This window comes from Aulonocara sp. 'chitande type north' Nkhata Bay, linkage group LG3 (genome assembly GCF_057382095.1).
Source record: "Aulonocara sp. 'chitande type north' Nkhata Bay isolate Kocher_YH1m ecotype deep benthic linkage group LG3, A_spYH_male_GT1.1, whole genome shotgun sequence".
NCBI lineage: Eukaryota > Metazoa > Chordata > Actinopteri > Cichliformes > Cichlidae > Aulonocara > Aulonocara sp. 'chitande type north' Nkhata Bay.
This window is the reverse complement of record NC_141346.1, coordinates 15,788,314-15,813,699: the sequence shown is the minus strand read 5'-3', so window position 1 is coordinate 15,813,699 and position 25,386 is coordinate 15,788,314. Positions and strand designations below refer to the sequence as shown.

General features: G+C 41.4%; 1 protein-coding gene across 1 annotated transcript; it reads left to right on the top strand.

Moving 5' to 3' along the window:
* Positions 1-14,270: 14,270 nt before the first annotated feature.
* On the top strand, positions 14,271-22,746 carry LOC147334163 (butyrophilin-like protein 2). Its single transcript, XM_086286483.1, has 6 exons — positions 14,271-14,511; positions 16,155-16,517; positions 16,798-17,157; positions 19,257-19,622; positions 20,768-21,130; positions 21,492-22,746. The coding sequence occupies exons 1-6, from the start codon at positions 14,442-14,444 to the stop codon at positions 21,947-21,949; spliced, it is 1,980 nt and encodes a 659-aa protein (XP_086142609.1). The 5' UTR covers positions 14,271-14,441; the 3' UTR covers positions 21,950-22,746.
* The last annotated feature ends 2,640 nt before the right edge of the window (positions 22,747-25,386 follow it).

Below are 25,386 nucleotides of genomic sequence, written 5' to 3'. Positions count from 1 at the left end.
ACTTGTTCTGTGAGGTTTAAACCTCCCAAACTGATCCCCATGTAGCGATCAGCTGTCACAGTAGCTGAGTGTAGATTGACTGTTAATCTTTAATGTGTCTGATGCTGGAAGAAACCATTACCTGTCAATAACTAAATGCCTGAATGTTCAGATAGATAATAATATGAGAAGAAAAGAGATTTAAAGAATAATAACTTTCATGCTGAGTCAGAATTTTTCCTCTCGCTGATATTTGATGTTTCGTTGAACATTTCCTTCAATGAAGCAAACCCTTTAATCTGTTTGTTACTGCAGTTAAAATATTTCAAGGACTCGTTACATGTTGTTGATTTATTTTCTTTTTTATATTTTCTTAATTTAGTCTTAATTAATTTGTTTTCTTTGCCTATAAAAAGATTATATTCATCACTGTGTTGCACCCTCTGCAAGTTATCTTTATTTTATTTTTTCATCTTTTTCAGCTCTTCCTAAAAAATAGATGAATGTCCAGTTAAATTTTTAGGAGGGTCACCAAGCAGTGCTTTATGAAAAACGACACCCCTGCTCTCTGGGTTTTGGTTTCCAGTCTGAATGCTAATCTTCTAAATGTGAATCATAGTGAAAGGATTCAATATCTGATCTCAGGATCTCTCAGGAGGAAAATTTAAAAAAATGATAATATGAAATTTTGGATAATTTTCCTCTCCTGCATGCCACGTTTTGAACATAGAAGTCATCTATGTATCAAAAAGTCAAAAAGTCTGGTGAAGGATGACAAGTATGCAGAATCCCCTGTATCTGGTTTAGATTTCCTTGCATAATGCATATGATGGATGTAAACAATGTATCTTTGAAGATGTAAACAAATTATCTTTGAACTTGACAAAAATAAAATTTATGATTTTTAGAAATTGTGTAAATGAGGATGAAGTAATTGTCCATTGATGGAGTTCTGATTGAGAGAGTTACTGAACTCTGAATTAACATTGAAATTGTCACGGCGGGGTGCGCCAGTGTGAAGAAGAGGTAGACCCAGATGCAGACACGGTGGAGACAGAACTAGGTTTCCAAAAATAAAGCGAGCCTTTATTGTGGCTGATGGCATGACAAAAACACTAGAGAACACTGAAACTGGGAAAACTAAGGAGACTAAGAACACTGTGTAAACTAAAAAGACTATGACACTCTGTGAAAGAACTATGAAAAAACTATGAACACAGAGTAACCAGGCAGGCTATGAAACAGTGACACAATAACGGAAACTATGAAAAGATGAGGTGAGGATAACAGACGATCTGACACCGACTGAGCAGAAACACACGGATTAAGTACACATAAGGAATGATCAGGGGAAGCGGAATCACATGGGGAAAACAGCTGACAACAATTAACATAATGGCAGAACAGGGGACGTGAAGCTAAATACAATAAACAAAAAACACAAGGATCCTTCAAAATAAAACGGGAAACATAACGAGACCCAGACATGACTCGAACTAGACAAACAAAGAAAACTTGGACATGAAACATGACAGATAAACACACAAAGACTTAACACAGAAAACTTCACACAGGGAGACAAATGGGGGATAAATCATGAATTAAAACTGTAACCTAGGCATGACAGAATGTAACTAGATAAACTGAAATGAAACTAGACTGAAAGGAATAACAATAACATCAAGAAAATCAGAGTACTGGGTCACATGACCCAGGACCATGACAGAAATCTCATATTAATAAATGTTAGAAAAAAGATGGTTAAAAATATTAATATTTTGGGTAATGTCAGAGATATATTAGATTATAAGGCAATGCTTATTTTAGATTTCTTACTAATTTTCTCAGTTATTGTGCAGAGGTGTGGGGGAATACATATGTGAGTAATATGATGGCAGAACATGGTATATTATGTTTAGGTAACTAGCAAAAATAGCGCGGTAACTTCCGCTAACTTCTAACTTCTAAGTCTGTAATTGTTACACCTGGTAAAGCAGTAATACTGATTATTTAATTAAAGATTAAATAATTTAGACAGTTTTTAACTCTCTGTGTGCCACAGTGTTCATTTGACTTTGGGACCTGAAAGCACTGCGCATGCGCATTTTACCCAAATTCATACCCAAATTCTATGCAATATTTTATTTTCTTATCGTTGCCTAACATTATACCGATATTGCAGTGAACAGTATAATATGGCCCAGCCCTATTTGCAGCTTTTATAAAAAGCAGCAATTTAAGTGACTGTTATGGTTGTGTGCAAGTCTTTGATCAAAACAGGCAGCAAAACATCTGTCAGACTGAGTCTTAAGTTGTCAGCTGAAATAACAGGATACTTCCCACATTTCGAAAGGTCCACGTCCATGTCCAACTTTACTTGGAGATGTGCCATCCTGGAGAATCTGCAGCCTGAATGGACTGCAGGTTCATGACTCCTTAAGTACACTTGCAAAAAGGGAGTTTAACTATTTTATTTTATTGCTTTTCTACTTGTAGCACTCTATACAACATGTTTCACAACCCAAACACCTTCTTCTTGATCTAAGAGCTTTCTACATAACATTCAGACTCCAACGAACACTTTGGGAGTAACTCAGGGTTCAGTATCTTGCCCAAGGATACTTTGTTTTGCAGACTGGAGAGGAAAGAAATTAAACCAACAATCTTTAAACTAATGGATGGCCTGCTCTTCCTTCTGAGCTACAGCTACCCCCAACAGAAAACATTGCCCTGGTTCTGCTGGAGTGTTTTTTCTCTTGTGTTTGCTGAAAGGGGGTCATTAGATTGTTCAAGATTCAATATTCAAAGGGGGTGTTTGTGGGGTCTTTGAGGATGGAGGCAGCTCTCCTCTGGACTCTGCGATGGTAGATGCTCTGCAGAGAGGGCAGCAGAGTTCTGATGATCTTCTCCGCAGTTGTTATCACTCTCTGCAGGTGTTTGCGGTCCATAGCAGTAGTGCTACTGTACTGTGATGCAGCTGGTCAGTGTGTTCTCCAATGCAGCTGTAGAACTGAGGTTCTTGGCTAACATGCCAAATTTCCTCAGCCACCCCAGGAAATACAGCCGCTGCTGAGCCTTCTTGTTGTTCAGTGTCCAGGTGAGATCCTCACTGATGTAGACGCCTAGGTACCTAAAGCAGCTCACCCTCTCCACTTCCTGGATAAACAGTGGCTGTTGAGGCCACCTCTTTTTGCTTGTGATTTTCTCTGAATTATTTTAGGATCTCAGTTATCTATTCAGACTTGAGTAAACTTGAGACTTGGGTAAATGCAGCCAGTTTCCTACACCACATGCTTAGCATGATAATTGTATTTATAACAAGCTCTGGAAGCATCACTGATGATCTGCTTGTATTATCTGCTTGTCTCTCTCTCTGGCACCCTGGAACCATGAGGGAGGATGGCGTTAATGTAAAATGTAAAACACAACACATGAGTACTATAAACAACACCAAAACTCAAACTAGAAGGGATGACCTAAATTGGGAATACATTGCGTGCTATGTTATAATCAAGGACGAGGGATAAACAGCGCTGACACGGAGGATGCAACAACAGGCAGGGGAAAAACACAGGGCTGGCATAATTAGGGAATGCAAGACAGGAAGGAAACACAGGGTCAATGCAGGCATGATTACACATGGGGAAACAACGCTGAAAGCAAAAACATGGGACAAGAATTACCAACGTAAAGCAGGAAACTGAAACAAACACCATGAAATACTGAAGCCATCAGTATTTGTTAGGAAGAATAAAATAAAAATATCCTAGATAGTTTTTTTTAATTATTACTATTTCAACATAAACTTATTTTATATAACAGTATACCTGTGAATAAAAAGTTAATTCCTGGCAGCACTCGGTTTTTATACCCTAAGACTGATAACACAAAAGCAGTAGTTATGATAATGTTGTTTTACTTTATCATGGAGTTGGTGTCTTTTTACACACTTAAACCACAAAGTGTATATCTCTTCCTGTGAGACCTTCTCTCTAATGGCTGACAAGTGTGTGTCAAAGCGCAGAAAGGAAATATCTTGGTTTGTTTTCACATGTCAATGTAAAAGCTACTCTTTTATTAGGCCTTAAACTCTGAACTGAAAGGAAATATTCCGCTTACTTTTTTCAAGTAATGAGTAAAGTACGGGATTACTATTGCAAAAAGGTAATTAGATTACTGTTTCTTTCCCGTAGGAACGCTGCGTTACTGCGTTACTAAAATCATGATTTTTTTTGCGAGAATGTCTCATGACAGTGACGTAAGCGAGTGTGACGTTCGTGGCAACAGCTGTGTGCAGATCAACAATGGATAATACAACGAGTGCGGGAGAGAGTATGAGTGCGCAGCGTTTAAAGCGTGGAAGTACTGACCTTGCTTTAAGTTTGATTCCATAAAAAGTGACAAAAACATTAGCGTCCGCTGTTCACTGCGTGGGAAGAAAACTTCTTTTTACAGCGGAAAAAACCCTTAAACTTCTGAACAAGCACTAGCAAGCTAAACAGGTGAAAACAGCAACAGGACCACTGAGACTTTGATTTTATTTATTTTCTGCTGTCTTTTACTTGCATCTATTTGAAAGAGTGAGTGTAAACACAAAAAAAAAATATTTTATTTTATGCGCTGCAATGTGCAGAAAATAGGTTTAAATGTTAACAAAATTTCTTCCAGTCAGAGAATGTTGCATATAATTACATTTTTGCTTGATGCAAAAAGTTAAAAGATTAAAACTAATAAAACAAATTTTAAAAAGAGACTTTTTCATTTGATTACATTTTATATGATGGATTCTGCAGAAAGTAGAATTGGGCTGAAAGATCTATCGCTTTATCACCTACTCAGGTTGTAAATCGTGTTTTTAAAAAGTAACTAATTACTTTTGAAAATAAGTAATCAGTAAAGTAACAGGATTACTTTTTTGGAAGTAATCAGTAATTAGTCACTGATTATTTTTTTCAAGTAACTTGACCAACACTGGTAAAGTGTGGAACTGTAGATAGCATTGTACTGCTAGCAGGCAGGTGTAACTGCAGGAGGAAAATAATTAGTAAGAAGCAGCATTAAAGGAAAAGGCAGCGCTAACTGCCGTTTAACACATTTTGGTAGTTATAGACAAAAAGCAGAACTAGGTGATGGACTTGTTGTACGTCAAGACTCTGTATATAATCACTCACACCTTATAGAGATGAGGACAAGTATAGTGAAAGAAACAAAATCAAAGTGTAGCACCATAAAAGGAGGTTTAAGAAAATTAAAGGAAGAAGAAGATATTTTGTTCAAAACTGTGTATGAAGGGCACAGGAACACAGAGTACTAAATAACAAAAAAATTAGGGGCTGAATGAGGAACTTTGAAAAAGTATAAATGTAACAGATCGAGGGACTGCAAGGCTTTTGTGCTGTGCTTATTCTCCCTTGTACATGGGACAATGAAGAAGCTGCTGAAATGAAGAAGTCTGTCGGGAAAATAACTGTATTGGTAAATCTTGTTACATGCTTTTGTTTGCTGAGTTTAGATACTAGCCGATTAAGCTCAGAAACCTTTGAAAAAACAATTGGGAGCTATGAGAATGTAGAATGTTGTTTTTCTTTTAATATTGTTCCTTATAGTGTGGTTTATGTTTGTTCTACAAATGTTACTGGTGATGCTCGATGTGGTTAGCCAACCCCTCACAGCCATATTACAATAGTTTGAGGTATTAAAATACAGATACCTGCTTTGGTTATATTGAAATAAGCATTTTTAAAAGCATTACATTGTAAATGAAGTTACATTTAGCTGTCAAGAGGTAATGAGGATTTCAGGTAAACCATGTGCATTAGTCTTGCCTGAGTAATAGACAGTAGGGTCTGCACACTGATATTTCCCTGACAGCGTGCCTGTTTCAGTCAAATAATTTTCATTTCAATGTCTTATTTGCACAGTGTGCAAGTGGCTGTTCACAATCACTATTCATGTGAGTCAACAATAAATGCAATAAAAATAACAAAAATAAAAACAATTAATGACATTGTACGCTGGAATAAAGTGTGAAAGCATCACTGATGATCTGCTTGGAACTGTGGTAATTAAACTTAAACAGCTCCATCTAGTGGACATATATAAAACTTGCTATTCCAGTCAGTCATAAGCCTGTTTCTAAATGTAGTTATGTAGTTTGACCTCATGGTTGCAGTGAACAAAACTACAGACTAACATATTTAGGAACTTTAATATGAATGTTTTAAATACCTTAAGAACATTCTTTCTCTTCTGATGAAGATCTATTCAAAGGGTGTAATATGAATGACAGCAGGTTTCAAAAGTCATGCTGAAATTAATCCAGCATTATTGATTTCTTCAGATGAGCCAAAACACAAATGCAGCTCAATGATTGCACTGGAATCATTTGTAATCTAAACAGCTACTTACTCTGGTTTGTAATTTGATGTCAAAAATTATTAAATCAACTGAGACGAGGTTGAAGTGATTGAGGATAGAGATGAAAAAAGTACTTAGAGGGAAGAGAGCTTGTTGAGAAGATGTAAGGAATACTTTATGGAGCTCATAAATGAGAAACTGATAGACAGATAAATGCCACAGGTGCCCAGTAACAGGGATATAGAGATTGACAGACCATTCAATTTACTGTCTTTATTTATAACTGGCGTTATAGTTTCATTCTATTATAGCAGACCTTCCCAAAGTGTGGGTCCCGCCCCCTAGGGGGGGCGCAGAGCCATGGCGGGGGGGGGGGGGGGGGGGGGGGTATGAAAAGGGGGGGAAAAAACAAAATGCTTGGACACTGTTAGCACGGGCGCCTACAGAAACACAAAGCAGGAGATGAAGCATCGCTGAACATGTTTCCAAACCAACTTCATTCTAAGCCAAAGACTAGAAAATATGGTGAAGCAAATCTTCCCTTTGGCTTCACCTGCACAAGTGCCAAGGTAGGTCTCCCCTGCAGAATTGGTTTTCCCTTTGTTGGGAGCAGCGCTGGGCTTTTCAAATCACAGACAAACAGTATCCCACAAACACAGTTCACAAACACTTGTTGTAATGACTAACTACTCCTGACATTTTGAAAAAAGGCACATACCTTTGACGTTGCGTGACGAACTCTGTATTCCTCATCCACACGTAAAAGCAAAAAAGGAGTTTTAAAAAAATCTCAGTTTTCGGTGATTCGAAACGCCGTTTACATGTGGACGAAACAGCTGCGTTTTCAAAAATACCCGTGTAGGTGTGGACGCAGCGTAAAAGAGTTAGTAGTTTATTTTATTACTACCTGTAATTTATTGCAGATTACTTGTATTTGCTTAATTTTTTACTAAATGTTTGAGGTGTGAAATAAACTCCAATGGAGCAAAATATGGCTGTGTGTGGTTGGAGGATGTGTTTGTGCGTGTGCGCGCGCGTGTGCACGTAGGGGGGGGGGCGAACATTTTTCTGTAAAACAAAAGGGGGCCCAGCAAAAAAAGTTTGGGAACCACTGTATTATAGAATCTTACAAGAAAGAGGCAAAATTGTATTCCATTTGCTTTATTAGCTGCTTCGGTGAAAAACTAATCAACAACGGAAAATAAAAAACCCAAACCATTGCAAAACAACACTGGAAATGGAAAAATGGAAAACAGTTCAGTTGATCACTTGACTGCTTCAATACAACCCTTTGGCATATATATGCGGACGTTTCGTGGCTGTGTTGATATTGCGCTCTCTCTTAACCGATCAAATCTCGCTGTGGTAGCAGCTTTAAACTCGGTATGACCCAGGTTGATAGAGGGTGCCTTCCAACTTCCCCCTTAGTGTGTTTGTTGGGCAGCTTAGATAATGTCACTTCAGAAAAGAATATAGCCCATATGGTTTTCACTGCCCTATGCATAGCCAAGAAAACTGTCCTCATGAACTGGAAAAATAAAAATAATCTTAATTCTAACCAATATAGAAATTATCTATTAGATTACATTAGTCTTGATACAGCCTCTGCCACCACATCAGATCAATTGCTCTGGGCTCCTTTGATCAGCTCCATCACCTAGTGGGGGTGGGGGGTCATAGTTTGGTCCCGCCTTCACTGTTGTGATTGGTGTGGGGGTAGGGACGGGCTTAGGACATCGGGGGGTTCCCCGGAGGCATCTTCCTTGGGGGGCTCAACTCGGGGTAGCGGTCATGTCCGGTTAGGGCCTCTGTTGGCTCTCAGGTGACTGTTTCCTCGCGGCTGCGTGCAGCGGGGCTAGGGGAGGGTCTGTGCTGACGGACGTGGGTTACTGACCTGGTAGCCTGGCTGCCCCTGGGTGGGTCCGGGATGGGCGTGAGGTTCTGGGGGCGCTCTGTCTCTGGGCTGGGGCCCTGGCCGGGCCTCGTGGGCTTGGGTCCTGGTTGGTGTGTTGCCGGGGTTGTGGGCGGGTGGGTGCATGGGGGACCGGCCCTGGCGCAGGGTACCGCCGGTGCGTCGAGCCACCTGGGGGGCTCTTCAACTAGTGAGGGAGGTTGTCACATCTTGCAGGAGCTTTCCTCTCTTCAGGAACTCTCTCTGCAGGAGGGGGGGATACAGGAGAGGTGGAGGAAGATCTCAGCCTGGGCGTCTATTGTCTTATGTAGTCTGGAAGATGAGTGGATGGTGGGGTGGGTGCAGTTTTCTCTGTGGTGGGGTTGGTTGGGTCACTTGCCCCTCCCTTTCTTCCCTCCCCATCTCCAGCTGCCTCCCTCTTCCCACTCCACCACAACCACCCACACATGCAGGGCCTTGGAGTAGGGGTATGTCACCAGGGTGCAGAGGAGGCTACCCCCCCCCCCCCCCCCCGTCCCCTTCTGGCTGCCTCTGCCTCAATTTTATCCCACAACTTAGACATTCACATTACTCACACTCTCATTACACATACATATAGGATCTTGGGGGTGGGCACGCTACACGGAATCCAAATTACCTTCAGGGTGTACACCTCACCCCTGGCGTCGTTGCCCACCTCTCAATTTTAAATACACGTAGACATTGAGGGCTAGCAGGAGGGGCTATGCGCTTACCTGCTGCTCTCTGGCAGGTAGCTCCATGCCCTCCTGGGTTTTAAATGCACCTTAGAACACACATGCATCAACACTACAATGAGCGGGTGGAGGGAGGTTTGGAGTCTTCTCTCACCCCCATTCTCTGCGGCCTGCTGTAGCGGGGGGGCTAGGAGGAGGAGTTGGCCGTCCGACTGCGGTCTGGAGTGTGGGGCCTCCCTGCTGCTGCGGAGTCAGGGCGGTCTGCCTCTCCCCACCGCAGGGAAAACGGTAACACCACCTGGGTCTGGGTGCAGTTTCCCCCCTCCAGGGGCAAGGGTACCTAAACCCGGTTGGTAGAGTACGCTTGGGGAGTGTGATCGTGTGTACAGCGTCTCTTTATGTCTGTCTCCACGTTGGTTGAGTGTGGAGTAAGTGCATATGAGAGCATGAGGGTGGGAATGGATGTTTGTGTCTGTGTGTGCCTGTATGTCTGTGTCTATATGTCAGGTTGGGTATCAGACGCCACCTCTCTGGGGACATCTCAGGCCCTCCAAGGTTTGGAGGCCTATCTCCCCCCACCACCACTTCCCCTGCCAGTGGCGGACTCCCTCAGACATCGGTGCATTGGTGGTTCTTTGTGTCTGGGGATGGGCGTCCAGGTACACTCCGGCTCACTCCTTGGCGGCCGCTTATCGGGGCCTGGAGCCTGGGGCTCGCTCGGGCCACTTCGGAGGTGGGGTGCCCCCGGCCTCTCGGCCTGGAGCTCGGTCACTCAGGCACAGCTGGCTGCCGGCGGAGCTCACGGGCGCGTCACTGCAACTCCCCCTGGCTTCTGCTCCGCGGCTGCTGGGTGAACCCTCATCTGGGACTCTCCTCAGCTCTTTCTGGGACAGTGGCGCGGCTGCCCCTCTGTTGGTCTTCCTTGGTTTCTTGTGTTCTGGGGGCCTCTGGATGTCTGGAGTTTTGATCTCCTCCATACCTGCTTCATGCCCTGGAGGACGGGGCTGTGACCCCCCCACACCCTCTAGCAGATCATTACATGAAGGAACCTTTTAAAAAAACAAGCACATCCATGCTCACAGGTGTACACACGGGTGCTCACACCCACAAACTACACCCTTTTTGGCTCCTACCTCAAAGCACACTGTGTTCTGTTGATCTTATGTGCTGCACAATAATGTTTAATATTTAGTATTTACTGTCATATTCCCATATATCATTGTGATGTTGTTTATTCTATTACTCTTGTTCTCTTCTGCTTGTTTTCTTTTTTCTTTCTCAACAGGTGATCCAGGTGATCGATATATGCATTTTTTTTTCTCTTTTTTTTTCTGCCCATTCTGTTGGTTTTTGTTTTTTTCCCTTCTCCCCTGTCAATCTTCTCAGCTGTTTCTCTTTCCCTCTTTCTTTCTCCCCTTCTTTCCCCCAGTCAAGTCTGTCCCGTATTCAGCAAGTGAAAATAAAATAAACAATAAAAGGTGAATCAAATGGACCATTACGGCAAGGCTGGGATGGTCAATTTGGTAAAGTAAATCCGTTGGGCATCTTTCTTTGGCTTTAGACAATAATTCTGATGGCAAAAGAGCCAAACGGGACAGGCAAAAAAAAAAGAAAAAAAAAAAAAAAAGATAGAGGGTGCCCACTCTGGATTGCATTCCAGCATTTTGTATGCTGGTTTTCCTACAAAACACAACAAACTTTAGCCCGCAAAGCCACAGTGAACAAAGCAGCATAGCGCAACGAATTCAATTCAAATCAATATAAGACTTATTTGTAACCTACATGAACAATTATGTTATGATAAATTACGTAATAACTACAACAAAACACTTACCTTTGTGGAAATGCTTGGAGCAGACTAACATGTGAGCGGGAGTGTTCTGGGACGTTATATTTGGTCTTTGAATGGCTGCAATCCAGACCATCGGTCGGCTCTTTGTTATTTCGGAAACATGGCTTAAATAATTTCTTTTCCACTACGTAATCCGATAACAACCGATCTCTTTACCCGTCGGCTTCCCGTGGCTGTCATGCAACCGGCTATTGCAGTTAATAATAGAAAAGCTTCTTGCCATTTTTGTGTTTCTTTTTATCGCTGTGTGACTGTTTTCATGTGAAAGCCTGCGTGCGCTAGTACCGCTTGCCATGCGTTCCCAGATTCCTTTGCTGTTTTACCCCGAAAATGACATCACATTTTCAATCTGTGATATTCTAAAAGTTAAACCAGAGGCTGATGTAGTCCCCCACTCCGACTACTGACATGCAGCTACTGGTCTCCAACTGGTTCTGCCAGCACCTCAGATACGAGGATGTCCACATATTAACAAGATTTTTATTTAAATTTTTTTTTGGTCTTGTTTTTCCCCCTCAGCCATGTCACTGTTATTTACATTTTTGGTGTCGATTTTGTTTTATGATACAGCCAGATATTTATCTTTTATATTTAAATTATTTTAATCATTATATATACACTCAACAAAAATATAAACGCAACACCTTTGTTACTGCTCCCATTCCCCATGGGATGGACGTAGAGACCTAAAATTCATTCCAGATACACAATATAACCATCCCTCCTAAACAGTGGTCACAAATCAGTCCAAATGTGTGGTAGTGGGCACATCTGCCATATTGAAATAATCCATCCCACCTCACAGGTGTGCCACATCAGGATGCTGATCTGACATCATGAGTAGTGCACAGGTGTACCTCAGACTGCCCACAACAAAAGGCCACCCTGGAATGTGCAGTTTTTTGCGCTATTGGGGTCTGGGGACCCAGAACCGGTCAGTATCTGGTGTGACCACCATTTGCCTCATGCAGTGCAACACATCGTCGCATGGAGTCTATCAGATTGTCAATTGTGGCCTGTGGAATGTTGGTCCACTCCACTTCAATGGCTGTGCGAGGTTGTTGGATATTCGTGGGAACTGGTACACGCTGTCGTATACGCCGGTCAAGCACATCCCGAACATGCTCAATGGGTGACATGTCCGGTGAGTATGCTGGCCATGCAAGAACTGGGACATTCTCAGCTGCCATCTGCCCTGAACAATGTGAACCATGATTCATCCGTGAAGCGCACACCTCTCCAACGTGCCAGACGCCATCGAATGTGAGCATTTGCCCACACAAGTCTGTTACGGCGACGAGCTGGAGTCAGGTCAAGACCCCGATGAGGACGACGGGCATGCAGTTGAGCGTCCCTGAGATGGTTTCTGACAGTTTGTGCAGAAATTGTTTGGTTGTGCAAACCAATTGTTCCAGCAGCTGTCTGGGTGGCTGGTCTCAGACGATCTTGGAGGTGAACCTGCTGGATGTGGAGGTCCTGGGCTGGTGTGGTTACACGAGGTCTGCGGTTGTGAGGCCGGTTGGATGTGCTGCCATATTCTCTGAAACGCCTGTGGAGACGGCTTATGGTTGAGAAATGAACATTCAATGCACGGGCGACAGATCTGGTTGACATTCCTGCTTTCAGCATGCCAATTGCACGCTCCCTCATTGCTTGTGGCATCTGTGGCATTTTGCTGTGAGACAAAACTGCACATTCCAGGGTGGCCTTTTGTTGTGGGCAGTCTGAGGTACACCTGTGCACTACTCATGATGTCAGATCAGCATCCTGATGTGGCACACCTGTGAGGTGGGATGGATTATCTCAATATGGCAGATGTGCCCACTACCACACATTTGGACTGATTTGTGACCACTGTTTGGGAGGGATGGTTATATTGTGTATCTGGAATGAATTTTAGGTCTCTACGTCCATCCCATGGGGAATGGGAGCAGTAACAAAGGTGTTGCGTTTATATTTTTGTTGAGTGTATATATATATATGTATTTTTTTTTTACCACATATTACATCAACTAGGATTTACACCTATCTTATTTTATCCACCATAAAACCCATACTTGAAAGATGTTTTCACAGTTCATGTTTATATTTTTTGGACCCAAGTGTGGACACAGATGAGGAGACAGAATCATTACAACAAAAAGCGAGCCTTTATTTGGCTGAGACTCAGGAACAGAAAACCAAGTGAGAACAAAACTAAACAAAACTAAACCTAAACCTATACTGGAGGAACTAGAACTGACTATGACTTAATATGATTTGGTACAGGAGCATAAAAGAAGCTATGAAGTATCTATGAAATCCAGAAACATGAACATGTCCGATACCACATCATGAAAGACCTGTGGCGACAGTAAGGATGAGATGGCGTGACAAGGAACGAATGGAAACACACAGAATAAATAAACAAGGGGTGATCATGGGAAATGGAAACAAATGAGGAACCAGCTGACACAAATGTACATAATGGCTCAACAGGGGAAGTGAGGCTAAACCAAGAAACACGGGACCTTTCAAAGTGAAACAGAAACATGGAAACTAGACATGACAACACAAGCTTAGCATAACTAAAACACGTGACAGAGTAGACAAGAACCCAAACACAGAAACCAAGAAGACAATGCTAAATAATGGCTGACCTTAACCTCAACTAAAAGTTAAATAGTTAAATAAGAATAACACATAACCCAACAGTCATGTGACCTCCTATGAGCAAGCACTTTGGTGACAGTAGGAAAGAAAAACTGTGACTAGTTGAGAGGTGAGAGAAGGAAGACAGGACAAAGACATGCTGTGGAAGAGAGCCAGAGATCAATATCAAGTATGATTCAATGCAGAGAGGTCTATTAACACATAGTGAGTGAGTGAGACAGGAGACTGAAGAAGAAATACTTGATGTATCTTGAAAATCCCCCGGCAGCCTACACCTATTGCAGCATAACTAAGGGAGGAGTCAGGGTCACCTGGTCCAGCCCTAACTATATGCTTTAGCAAAGAGGAAAGCTTTAAGTCTAATCTTGAAAGTAGAGATAGTGTCTGTCTCCCGAATCCAAACTGGAAGCTGGTTCCACAGAAGAGGGGCCTGAAAACTGAAGGCTCTCCCTCCCAAAAAGGGGAACTGATCCATTTCTAGTTCCTAAAACCTGTCACAATTCCTTGTTTTGTAAAGTTTAGATGTCAAAAACATGTGACAGAAGAGAAATATCCGTTGCAATGTCACAGTACTAGATTGGCAACGAGGTTATATCTGGTCTTTAAATCTGCTGAAGTAAAGACTTTAAAGCAAACAGGTGACAGGATCAACAGAAGAGACTCAGCCTCTGGGTGGAGCCAAGACAGGGAAGAAGACACTCCCCGTCTCCTCTTCACCAGCAGGACAGGAGGACGATAGAGACAGAAATGAAGAGAGAAAACAACGCACATCACTACTACTACTTTGCGCTACGGTAGACTCAACTAAAGAGAAAGAGAAAGAAACGCTGGCCTCTCTGGACCATCGCAAGAACAAGCTAACTGATAACTGGTATCACACTAAGAGACTTTCAGCTTTCTTTAAAAACATCAGATTTTAAGTTCAGGGATTTTGTAATGGTTGAAAAATACCACCATTTTTTTTGACATTTATTACACTTTAAACGAAGGAGCAATGTCTGCTGTAACGTCTGCATCTATCTGCTGGACTTTACTGTCTGTCTGCCTCTCGTTTGTCTCTGCAGGTGAGATTAGATTTCAGATTTATAAATTATTAACACTCTTCAAGGATTCTGTTCATTGTTTTAAAGGTATGTTTAACTGGGCTGTATGACCTGCCACATCTGCCGAGAGTTAAAGCTGAAGGACTGATCTGAGGTCTGTTTCTTTTCCAAACATTACTGTTAAACCAGAAATGTGGGAGGAGGAGAGCTGCGTCATTTAGCTTGTGAGCACTCTGTTTACCTGAGCTTGTCCTCTCCTCCTGCTACACCTGCTTCATTTCCTCAAACCCACAGTTCATTCCTAAGTTCACATCAAAACAAATCTGGTTTTTCCTACTCTGCACAAGTTTGTGTTATTACAAAGATAGCAAGTGAGGTTGAACCAGCAGTTAGTCATTAGCGGGCTGGTACAGTAAACTGTTGGCAAAAAAATAAATCGTCAATTAAAAGCTACTCATTGGGAAAAAAAATCTTTACTTTTAAACTAGGTCGAAAAACCTAAAACCTCAGTTAGTGATAAAGGTGCCTTGACGGAGGTAGTACACTTCCTCTGTTAACTCTGGCTTCTTGCTTTAGGCCCAGTGAGTGCTAAAATTTAAATAAGGTGTTTGACTCATCATTTGACTCTTCTTCCGCACAAAATCGATCAATTGGACACTCCTGACACCAAACACAGGAACGGATGATTGATCACGCAGTGTTGCACATGATAGCAATTTGAATTTTGGTGCAACATTAAACACTGGTTTCAAATTTAAAACTATCCTATTGGCTGATGTACATAGGCATGATAATTATGCTACTTTGTATTCTGATTGAAGAAAAGTTTATTTAGGTGACTGAATATTGTTAATATCAAATGTACTGTTGCACCCAATGTGACCCAGTGTCCTATATTGAGATTCACAGCCAGCTAAACTCTCTCTTGCATCACTTCCTCCAAGGAACAGGCACGTGTTGTATTTGGACAGGATTTAATGCAAAAAAGTGTGAAACTGAAATGATACAGAATACAGAAATGTCACATAAACATTAGCTTAGGTTGAATATAAGTGGACATATAAAACACATCAAATGTTTCCAAATCGCTTCAATAATGTCATATACCCTGTCTAAAAGGTAAACACAACTAAGAAACTTACTCATATTGCCACTCAAAGGGATTTAGCGAAGTGGATGGCTTTGGATCGGAAGAAACACACCATGTCTTGCTTCACTCATGAGCAAACACTTCCTATCACACTTCTTTTAGTGACTAATTGGCTCAACATAGCAAACTGTGCAAACCTGGAGAAATAACATACAAACAGTTCCAGTACATCAAATGTCTACAAAAAATCTGACTAACTTCAGAATATGCCTTCTGTCACTTCCACAGCAGAGGTCTAAAAAAAAAAGCTAATGAAGACCAAGCATAACAATGTATTTATAGACTAAATAATAAGTAATTATGAAACAGTGGTGCTGTAAGTACAGTAGCCCTTCATTAAGTGAGTTCACACAATATTCCTTCACTAGACAGTCAGTCATTGACTGAATGTGCCCCTTGTGTTTGTCTGAAGCAATGTACAGTAAAAAGCTCCCTGATCGCCCACTAGCTCCTCACTTTAAAGTGACTGGTTGGTCGTTGATCTCTTGAACCCCTCTGTTGTTTCCTCTTTCAGTAGACAAAGTTATATTAGGTCAGACTGGAATGACCATCGCTCTGCCATGTCAAGTTCCAAGCAACAACAACCCCATTGTAGCTGTGGAGTGGAGCAGACGTGACCTGGAGCCAGAATATGTCCTTTTTTACCGGGACAATAAGCTTGTTCCAGATTACCAGCATCCGTCTTTTAAGAACAGGGTGGATCTGCAGGACAGACAGATGAAGGGTGGAGACGTGTCTTTGATTCTGATGGATCTTACTACTGATGACGCGGGAGCATACGAGTGTTACGTGGTCCAGAAAGGAGCGAACCACAGCAAAACAACGAGTCTGGATGGTTACTACATCAGAGCCACCTACCTGACTGTTTCTCTTCAAAGTGAGTTGGTAGAGTTCAGTTTGTTAGTAGAGATGAAGCTGCTTCCTGGTTCTTGATGTCTGATGTTTCTGAGGTGAACAAAGCTTGGATCCTTGTACTTGTACCTTATACTTTAAAACGGGCTACAGCCTGTAAAAGACAGGTGCATTTGTAGACATCTGTTGTTGAGAAGAGATGTCTAGGTTGCCATAGCATCCCCTGTTCTTTTCTGTGATTGGCTGCTGCTGTAGTGATCAGTTTGTTCTTTAACCTCTGTGCTCTATTTTGTTTCTTCTTTCAGACCACAATAACAGCATAATTATTGGGGGAGACAAGTCCACGGCCACTCTAGAATGTCAAGCTCCAAACAGCAATGACCCCATCATAGCTGCATTATGGATAAGATCTGACCTGGAGCCAGAATATGTCCTTTTTTACCAGGACGGAGAGATTGATACAGATTATCAGCATCCATTTTTTAAGAACAGGGTGGATCTGAAGGACAGACAGATGAAGGGTGGAGACGTGTCTTTGATTTTGAAGGATGTGACAGCTGATGACTCAGGACTCTATGTGTGTTACGTTGACCAGAGAAAAACGAAACGAGCCTGTCTGGATATTCACCCCATCAGCATCACCTACCTAACTGTTGTTCCTCCAGGTAAGTTTGAGTTTTACATGAAGGAGGGGTTTACATGAATAGGATGAGGGACCTATATAATCTTCTGTACCCCACATTTACACTGACCATGAAAAAATGGCATGCCATGCCATGATTAGTGACTCAGTGCTTTATTTCGGTCCAGCTTTGTCTAGCTGCTGGTAGAATTTCAGGATGCCAGCCACTTCCTCTATCTGCCAGTACTACATGCCGTGCAGGGCCTGTTCTTCCATGATGGTTCATGGATCCCCGTCCTTTCTTCTTTGGCTCTCTGGTACCACCAGTATTGGGGAGTAATGGAATACATGTGCTACTGAGACTCACCAGTCCCTGGCTTCTTTCCTTCTTCTTACTATTCCGCCTCTGGGTGCTGGACCTGTTACGAATTTAAAATACAAAATATGAGTAACTGTATTCCGTCACAGTTACAGTTTAAAAGAGTGATATTCAGAATACAGTTACTTTTTATTATATATATATTTATAGGTATTTTCCTGTTTCATATATAGGCTATGCCCTCTCTATTTTTGGTGATTCCACGCCGGTAGAAACTAAATAAAACACGCATTAAAAGGCTCTAATGTCTGTGTCTCAAACTGGCGGCCCATGTCACCTCTACTTGTGGCCCACGTAAAGGACGTGAAGAAATGTTTTAAAAAATTATTATTCCAAAAATGATTTAATATGAAGACAATAGGTAGAGTGTTACAAAAAGAATGTAGCCTCATGGGCAGTGTAGTCCATGCTGCAGGGAGAACGGACTGCCATACCAGTTATGTGTATGTGAGAGAAAGGGAGGAAGAAAAAGGATAGTCAAAAAGTACGAGTTGTCACTGAGCAGAAACGGGAGGTGGAAGCATGTAAATATAATAATAACCACTGCAGCCAAGAAGAGTGCCTGACGATCCCAGTTGTAAGTAAGCTATTAAGACTCGACTGTACACAGTGTTCGTGATTTCCTCCGAAACAATAAGTTTCGTTGGAGCAGCCTTTCAGCGCCTATCTCTGTCTCTCGTTAGCAAAGTTGACTCACACAACAAAGTAAAGCTAGTTTTCAGCTATGAGCCCGACACAGAACCCACCGTATTAGCCAGAGGTCCCTTTACTACGGTTCGGAGCCGCGGACCTTCAGTAACAGTAATAAATCACAGCAATAGTACATTCACGTAGTTGTAAACAGCATGATAATATATTAAGTAATCCAAAGTATTCAGAATACGTTACTTTCATTGAGTAACGTAACAGAATACGCTACAGGATACATTTTGGGGCATGTATACTGTCATCTGTGGTGGAATACATTTTAAAAGTAACCTTCCCAACACTGGATACTAGAGGTATTAACTGAGCACACGGTCAGTTGGGGCCATCTTCCTGATTTACTCTTGGATGTTTGTTGTCTCATCCTGGACTGTGCTACTGAGACTCACCAGTCCCTGGCTTCTTTCCTTCTTCTTACTATTCAGCCTCCGGGTGCTGGACCTGGGATGAAACCCTCCATGAAGGACCTTACATGTCTTGATGTCACTGGCTTCCATCTCCTCCTTTGGCCAACTTATTATTTCAGGAGTGTACCTGATCACAGGCATGGTGTAGGTGTTGATAACTCGGATATTGTTCCAGGTATAACTGTGCCTAAAATGATTAAGCACATGGCTGAATAGATGAATGGGGCACAGAATCTAATTGGCAAGAATACCAAAGGCACAAAACACCAGCTATTGATAGACGGAGCAGTTGTCCGAGCTCCTTAGCATGCATGGAGGGTTTCACCCCAAGTCCAGCACCCTAAGATTGTGTGCTAAGCGGAAGGATAGAGGCAGGGGACTAGTTAGTGTCAGAAAAAGTAGGAAGAGGAGGAGCCATCATGGAAGGACAGGTCCATGCACATTATATAGCACTGGCAGATAGAGAAAGGGGCTGACATCCAGAAATCCTACCAGTGGCTAACAGAGCTGGACTAAAATTATGGCAGCACAGGAACAAGCTCTGAGTACAAGATCCAAAGATCCAATCTTTTTTTTTTTTTTCTGTGACTGGCTGCTGTAGTTGTAAGTTAGTTCTTTGACTTCTCTACTCTGTGTTGTTTCCTCTTTCAGACCAGAAAAAAATCACAGTTGATTCTGGGCAGAACATCATTCTACCATGTCGAGTTCCACTCCCCGATTTAAAGTTTATCATGGTTGTAGTGTGGAAAAGAGCTGACCTGGGAGAAGAATATGTCCTTTCTTACCAGAATCAGCGATTTCATCCAGAAAATCAGCATCCATCTTTTAAGAACAGGGTGGATTTGCAAGACAGACAGATGAAGGATGGAGACGTGTCTTTGATTCTGAAGGATGTGACTACTGATGACTCGGGAGCATACGAGTGTCATGTGGTCCAGAGAGCAGTGTACATTAGGGAGACAGCCAGTCCTGATAGTGAACACATCAGCACCAACTATTTAAGTGTTGTGCGTCCAAGTGAGTTGACAGATTTCAGTTCATACACACACACACACACAAACACACACACACACACACACACACACACACACACACACATACATATATATATATATATATATATATATATATATATATATATATATATATATATATACTCCTCGTAGGCTGCACTGTCGAGTGTAGATCCACTGAGCGCAATGCAAGCTAGCAAGACAGAAGCATAAGCTCGCTGCAACATGGCAACTGCCTCACCGCTATCCAAAATTGAACCTCCCCCACCCTCATTCAGATGTGGCATTTGGAACTATTTTGGTTTTCATGTGAAGCATGACCCTGATGGTAAGCGTGTCATGGACAAAAGTAAAACAGTATGTCGAATGTGCCACGCAATGCTCAACCAGTTGGAACTAGTGCGTTAGCGCAGTTTGCTTGTTAACGTGATGACGCCGTCCAGCCCTATGCACGGGGCGATCCGTGGTAGCTCGTTAACGGAGATTTGCCGTGTTGTCGCATTAACGTCATTTCAGATTAACGCTGACAGCACTAGTGGGAACACAACGAATATGACTGCACATTTACTCCGACATCATCGTAGTGCAAAGACAAGTGAAAGTAGACATAAACAACAAGCAGGCATGCTACAAACTTTACCCGAGTCATTTAGACAGCCGTTAGCACATGATTCTCCTCATGGGGACCTGATATGTTTAATATGCTGCTGAGAATACAGCCCAGAAGAAGCGTATAGTATAGCTTTTATTTTGGAAAGAGACATTTCACTGTAATAAAGTCTCTTTTCCAAAGATGAGTGATTTCCCGATTAGATTTATTTTTTTATTACTTTGTTGTTTCAGCAACAATAAATTTAAAAACTGTACTTTTGAGTTAAAATATATATTTATAATTTTAATAAATGACAAATTAAAAAGGCATGAACATTTTTTGTATCGAATAAATATCGAACCTCACAGCAAAGTATCGAACCGAACCAAACCGTGAATTTTGTGTATCGTTGCACCCCTAATATATATATATATATATATATATATATATATTTTTTATTTTTTTTTTCCTAAATATGAATATGATACTTGTGTTTCTTGTTTCCATGATTGGCGATCCCTTCTTTTCTTTAACCAGTCTGTTCTTTTCTCACTCAGACAAAAAAATCATCATAGCTGTGATGGGGCAGACGGTCACTCTGCCATGTCGAGCTCTAAACAGCAACAACCCCATAATAGCTGCAGAGTGGAGCAGAGCTGACCTGGAGCCAAAATATGTCCTTTATTATCAGGACAACAAGATTTTTCCAGATTACCAACATCCATCTTTTAAGGACCGGGTGCATCTGAAGGACAGACAGATGACGGATAAAGACATGTCTTTGATTCTGAAGAATGTGACAATTAATGACACTGGAACATATGAGTGTTATGTGGCCCAGAGAGGAGTGAACCGCAGGAAGAGAGCCAGTCTGGATAGTTACCCCATCAGCACCACCTACCTGAGTGTTGTTCCTCAAAGTGAGTTGGTAGAGTTCAGTTTGTTAGTATAGATGAAGTTGCTTCCTGGTTCTTGATGTCGGATGTTTCTGAGGAGAATAAAAGTCAAAAGCTTGGATCTTTGTAGTTGTACTTTATACTTTAAAACTGGCTACAGCCTGTAGAAAAGAGGTGATTAACTTATGTTCTTCCTAAATGGTTATAGTAACTTAAACAAAGTAGGTAAAGGGCTGCATGTTGAAGAACTAGTTGAAACATGAGACATAAACATATATAGCATTGGGTCTTTTTCTTGGTTTGTATTTTTTTTTGTCTGTGATTGGCTGTTGTAGTTATCAGTTAGTTCTTTAACCTCTCTGCTCTGTGTTGTTTCCTCTTTCAGGCCAGAAAAACATCACAGCTGAGTCTGGACAGAATGTCACTCTGACATGTCGAGCTCCAAACAACAAAATCATACCAGGTGTAGAGTGGAGCAGACGTGACTTGAAGGCACAATATGTACTTTGGTACTGGGAAAAAGAGTTTGTTTCATATTATCAGCATCCCTCTTTTAAGAACCGGGTGGATCTGAAGGACAGACAGATGAAGGATGGAGTCATGTCTTTGATTCTGAAGGATGTGACGACTGCTGATAGTGGAACATACGAGTGTTGCATCATCCAGGAACTGAGAGACGGTAGAAAGTTATACATTTTAAAGACTGATCCCATCAGCATCATCCACCTAAAAGTTATTCCAAAAGGTAAGTCAGTCAAATTCATTTTGGCTTTGGACACATTCAGTTATTTTCCGAGGTGTCCGGTTGGGAGTCGAAAACTCAAGATACATAAAAAGATGTAATCAGAGCTGAAGCTTGTTTATTTTTAAAAATGTTGATGATGAGACTTTGTGTGTAGCAGCTGATCTTTGCAATGTGATCAGCTGATACCTCACAGCTGTTTCTCACCTGCAGGTCAGCCAGGGGGGCACGGAGAGGATGGGGCTGTTGGACTGAAAGTTGTTATTGTGCTTTCTTTGGTTTCTTTTGCAAGTATAATCTACTACATAAAAATGACACAATAGACAGAAGGAGAAAAAAACAGCACAACACAAATACAGCCAAGCACAAAGGTAGAACGTTCTCTTCATCCTACTCATCCCACCTTTCGTGGCAAAAAGCCAGATGCTCTGAGGACAGACATGAGTTCACAGTGATGTGAATCCAGCAGGAGGTAGTCAGCTGCAAATGTCTCACACAGCCCTTGTTTGTTTTTTAACGTCTTTGGGGGTTTTCTGGTTTTGATTGGAAATGTGTGGGGGTGGGCATATTTAGTCTGTAAACTGTTAAAAATCAAGCAATATAAGAATATATTAAAAAGTTTTGATTACAATCATCATTATTTTCCTTTGGGGAAGACTGAAACCTCTGTGGAGGACCTAAAACATGTTTTTAATGCAGGGAAAGTATGGGTCTTTGTGAAGGCTTTTCCATGTCATTTCCTTATCAGGTTTATTGTTTATTTCCCATGAAGGTTTAGCTGTTTAGTGCCAGAACAGAATTATTTAAATGAAAGAAGGGAAGGTTAAATTTATCATGTCTTTCATCATGTGCAGCTTCTGCTCTTTTTGGGTGTTTTCTTATCTCAATGGTTACATAAATTTCCTTTGCAAGCTTCTTTGTCATTTTTGCTTACTAATAATAAACAGTGATACTCTATTCGTGTCAAGTGTTTATTTATTTAAACTGATTTATTTAAAGTTATAGAATAATAATAGAATAAACCAGTTATAAGAACTATGGAGGACCACAAGAGTCATGAAATAAAGAATTCTGTGCTTAAATAATACATTTTAGAATAAATTCTGCATTCATAAATTCATTTTCAAATTCCAATTTAATAAACTGTTCAGCCTCAAGATTTACACTCATCCCGACACGGATATGTGAAGAATGAAGGGACCCTGCAGTGAAACGGAGTTTACGCAGTCTGACCAACATTTGAAGGTAACGTGCTAACATATGCTAATGCTAGCATCACCGCAGGTAGCCCCGTTATTTTAAGGTCATTTTAGCTTGTGAAAGTTTTACGTCGCAGCTGTACGAGCTAGCTACGTGTTTTGTAAGCTGCTGTGCTCTTCACAAATAAAGCTGGAAGCAGCATTAGAACCAGCACTGAGGCCTGTTACATTTATACAGTGATAGAGCAACGGCTGCAGCCTACAGCCTTTAAACTAGTGATTAAAATGCTGACAGTAAACTCGTCAGTCCAGATGTTACCACATTACTTTATGATACTTAAGAGTTAAAACAACTGAGACAGGCTGATTAAAATAACAGCTGTGTGTTCTCTCATTCCTTATACCAAGACTGGAGATCACACTACTGGTTTCAGTTCATTTAATATGTGAGTGCACAGATTCATTCTCAACTGGACATAAATGATGATCAAAGGTGTACATATGATGAATTCATCAAATCCCAGCCTCTAACACAGTGCGCTGAATCTTACCTTTTGAATGTCCAGTATATTCTAATCAGTGCAATTTAATTCAAATTAAATTTCATTCACTGAACTTACAGTGAACGCAAACCAGTGAACAAATTAAAGCAAGTACTGTTGAGAAACTATAATACATAAATTACAATTAAAATTCTCAACAACATGAACAACTGATGAAAATATAAATAATGTATAAACAACTTAAAACCCCCAAAGCATCTAAGTCGCGTCATGTGACAGTGCAACATCTAAGCATTAGACGGGGGAGGGAGAGCAAAGTGTGCCTGCTTTGCGCTGACACGGGAGTGGCAAGTCCTTTGCCCAGGCTAGTATTCATCCGATATTGATGTCGACTTGGTATCGATACAATCGATATTTGGATCAATCTGTCCACCACTAATTTCTAGGCGTAGCCAAGTGGCTTCCCCTTGGGTAGTCTCAGAAACGTGAGGAGAGGCCAGCATCCAGATGAGTGATATTACTGTGATGATGACAGAGTTTTCCAAGGAACCACTGAAGACACAAGCGAGCAGAGGTAAATACATGGACTGTGAAAAACATGAGTAAACAGGGAGCCATGCACTAACATAGGTTAGCAGACAATCTGGCAAGGCCGGCTTATGAACGCTGATCTGATCTCACGTGGTGATCCTGGGAGGGGTGATAAAGACTCTGCCGGGAGAAGGGGAGCAGGGGCTGTGGAAAGTACTGTGACTCACCCAGACCATGACAGTTTTGGGTTGAATCAAGCCAGCTGACACAAAGAAAGCCTGACTAAAACTTTGCATCCGCCTTAGGTGGCAGATTTCAAAGAAGTATAACAGGAATGACTGCTCACTTGACAGGTTTCCAGCAGACCGTGTCCACATCCACAGCAAACAGCAATCCAGCCATTACAAAGCTTGAGCAGCATAAGAGTGAAAAAGAATGAGACTAAGATCAGGTCACATATTTATTGAAGAAAATGTTACAAGCAGCATAGTTTAAACTCTATGTGCTTTTAATTCTGCTAACGCATTACCCTGAACCCTGTGATATTGAAATATGTAAATATATATTTTTTGGTTATAAAAATGCTCACCAAAGTCACATAGAAACAGGTAAACAAAAAAGAAAGAGAAAACCTTCAATATTACTGATCATGATGTGGCTTGATGTCACACAGTCCTTTACTTGAGTACAGATTTAAGTGTCCTGCTTACTGAGGCCTGTTTTCTGCTTTCTGAGCACCAGTCAATTTTTACTAGTCCTGCTGTTTATTTTTTATTTATTTTTTATTTTTTCCCTGAATATATTGTACTATGTTTGCAATGGGCTGCAATAATAATAATAATAAATAATAATAATAATACAAACAGCTGCGTCTGGGCACAACATCACTCTGACATATTGAGCTCCAAATGAGATCATCATAGCTGTGGAGAGGAGCAGAGCTGATCTGGAGTCAGATTATGTTCTTTTGTACTGGGACATTCAATGTGTTCCAGCCAATCAGCATCCATCTTTTAAGAACTGGGTGGATCTGCAGGACAGACAGATGAAGGATGGAGACGTGTCTTTGATTCTGAACAATGTGACGACTAATGATAATGGAACATACGACTGTGATAGTTTGACTCACATCAAAACCACTTTTGGTTTTACCTTCAGAACTGCCTTAATCCTCCAAGGCATAGATTCAACAAGGAGCTGGAAACCTTCCTGAGAGATCCATATTGGTCCATATTGACATATAGCATCAAACAGTTGGTGCACATCCATAACGTGAATCTTCCATTCCAACAAATCCTAAAGGTA

Bases quoted from the DNA above. Each gene is read 5' to 3' on its own strand.
- LOC147334163 (XM_086286483.1), top strand. From the start codon at position 14,442: ATGTCTGCTGTAACGTCTGCATCTATCTGCTGGACTTTACTGTCTGTC. The intron at 16,518-16,797 runs GTGAGTTGGTAG...TTCTTCTTTCAG, and splicing joins CCTGACTGTTTCTCTTCAAA to ACCACAATAACAGCATAATT. The intron at 17,158-19,256 runs GTAAGTTTGAGT...TTCCTCTTTCAG, and splicing joins CCTAACTGTTGTTCCTCCAG to ACCAGAAAAAAATCACAGTT.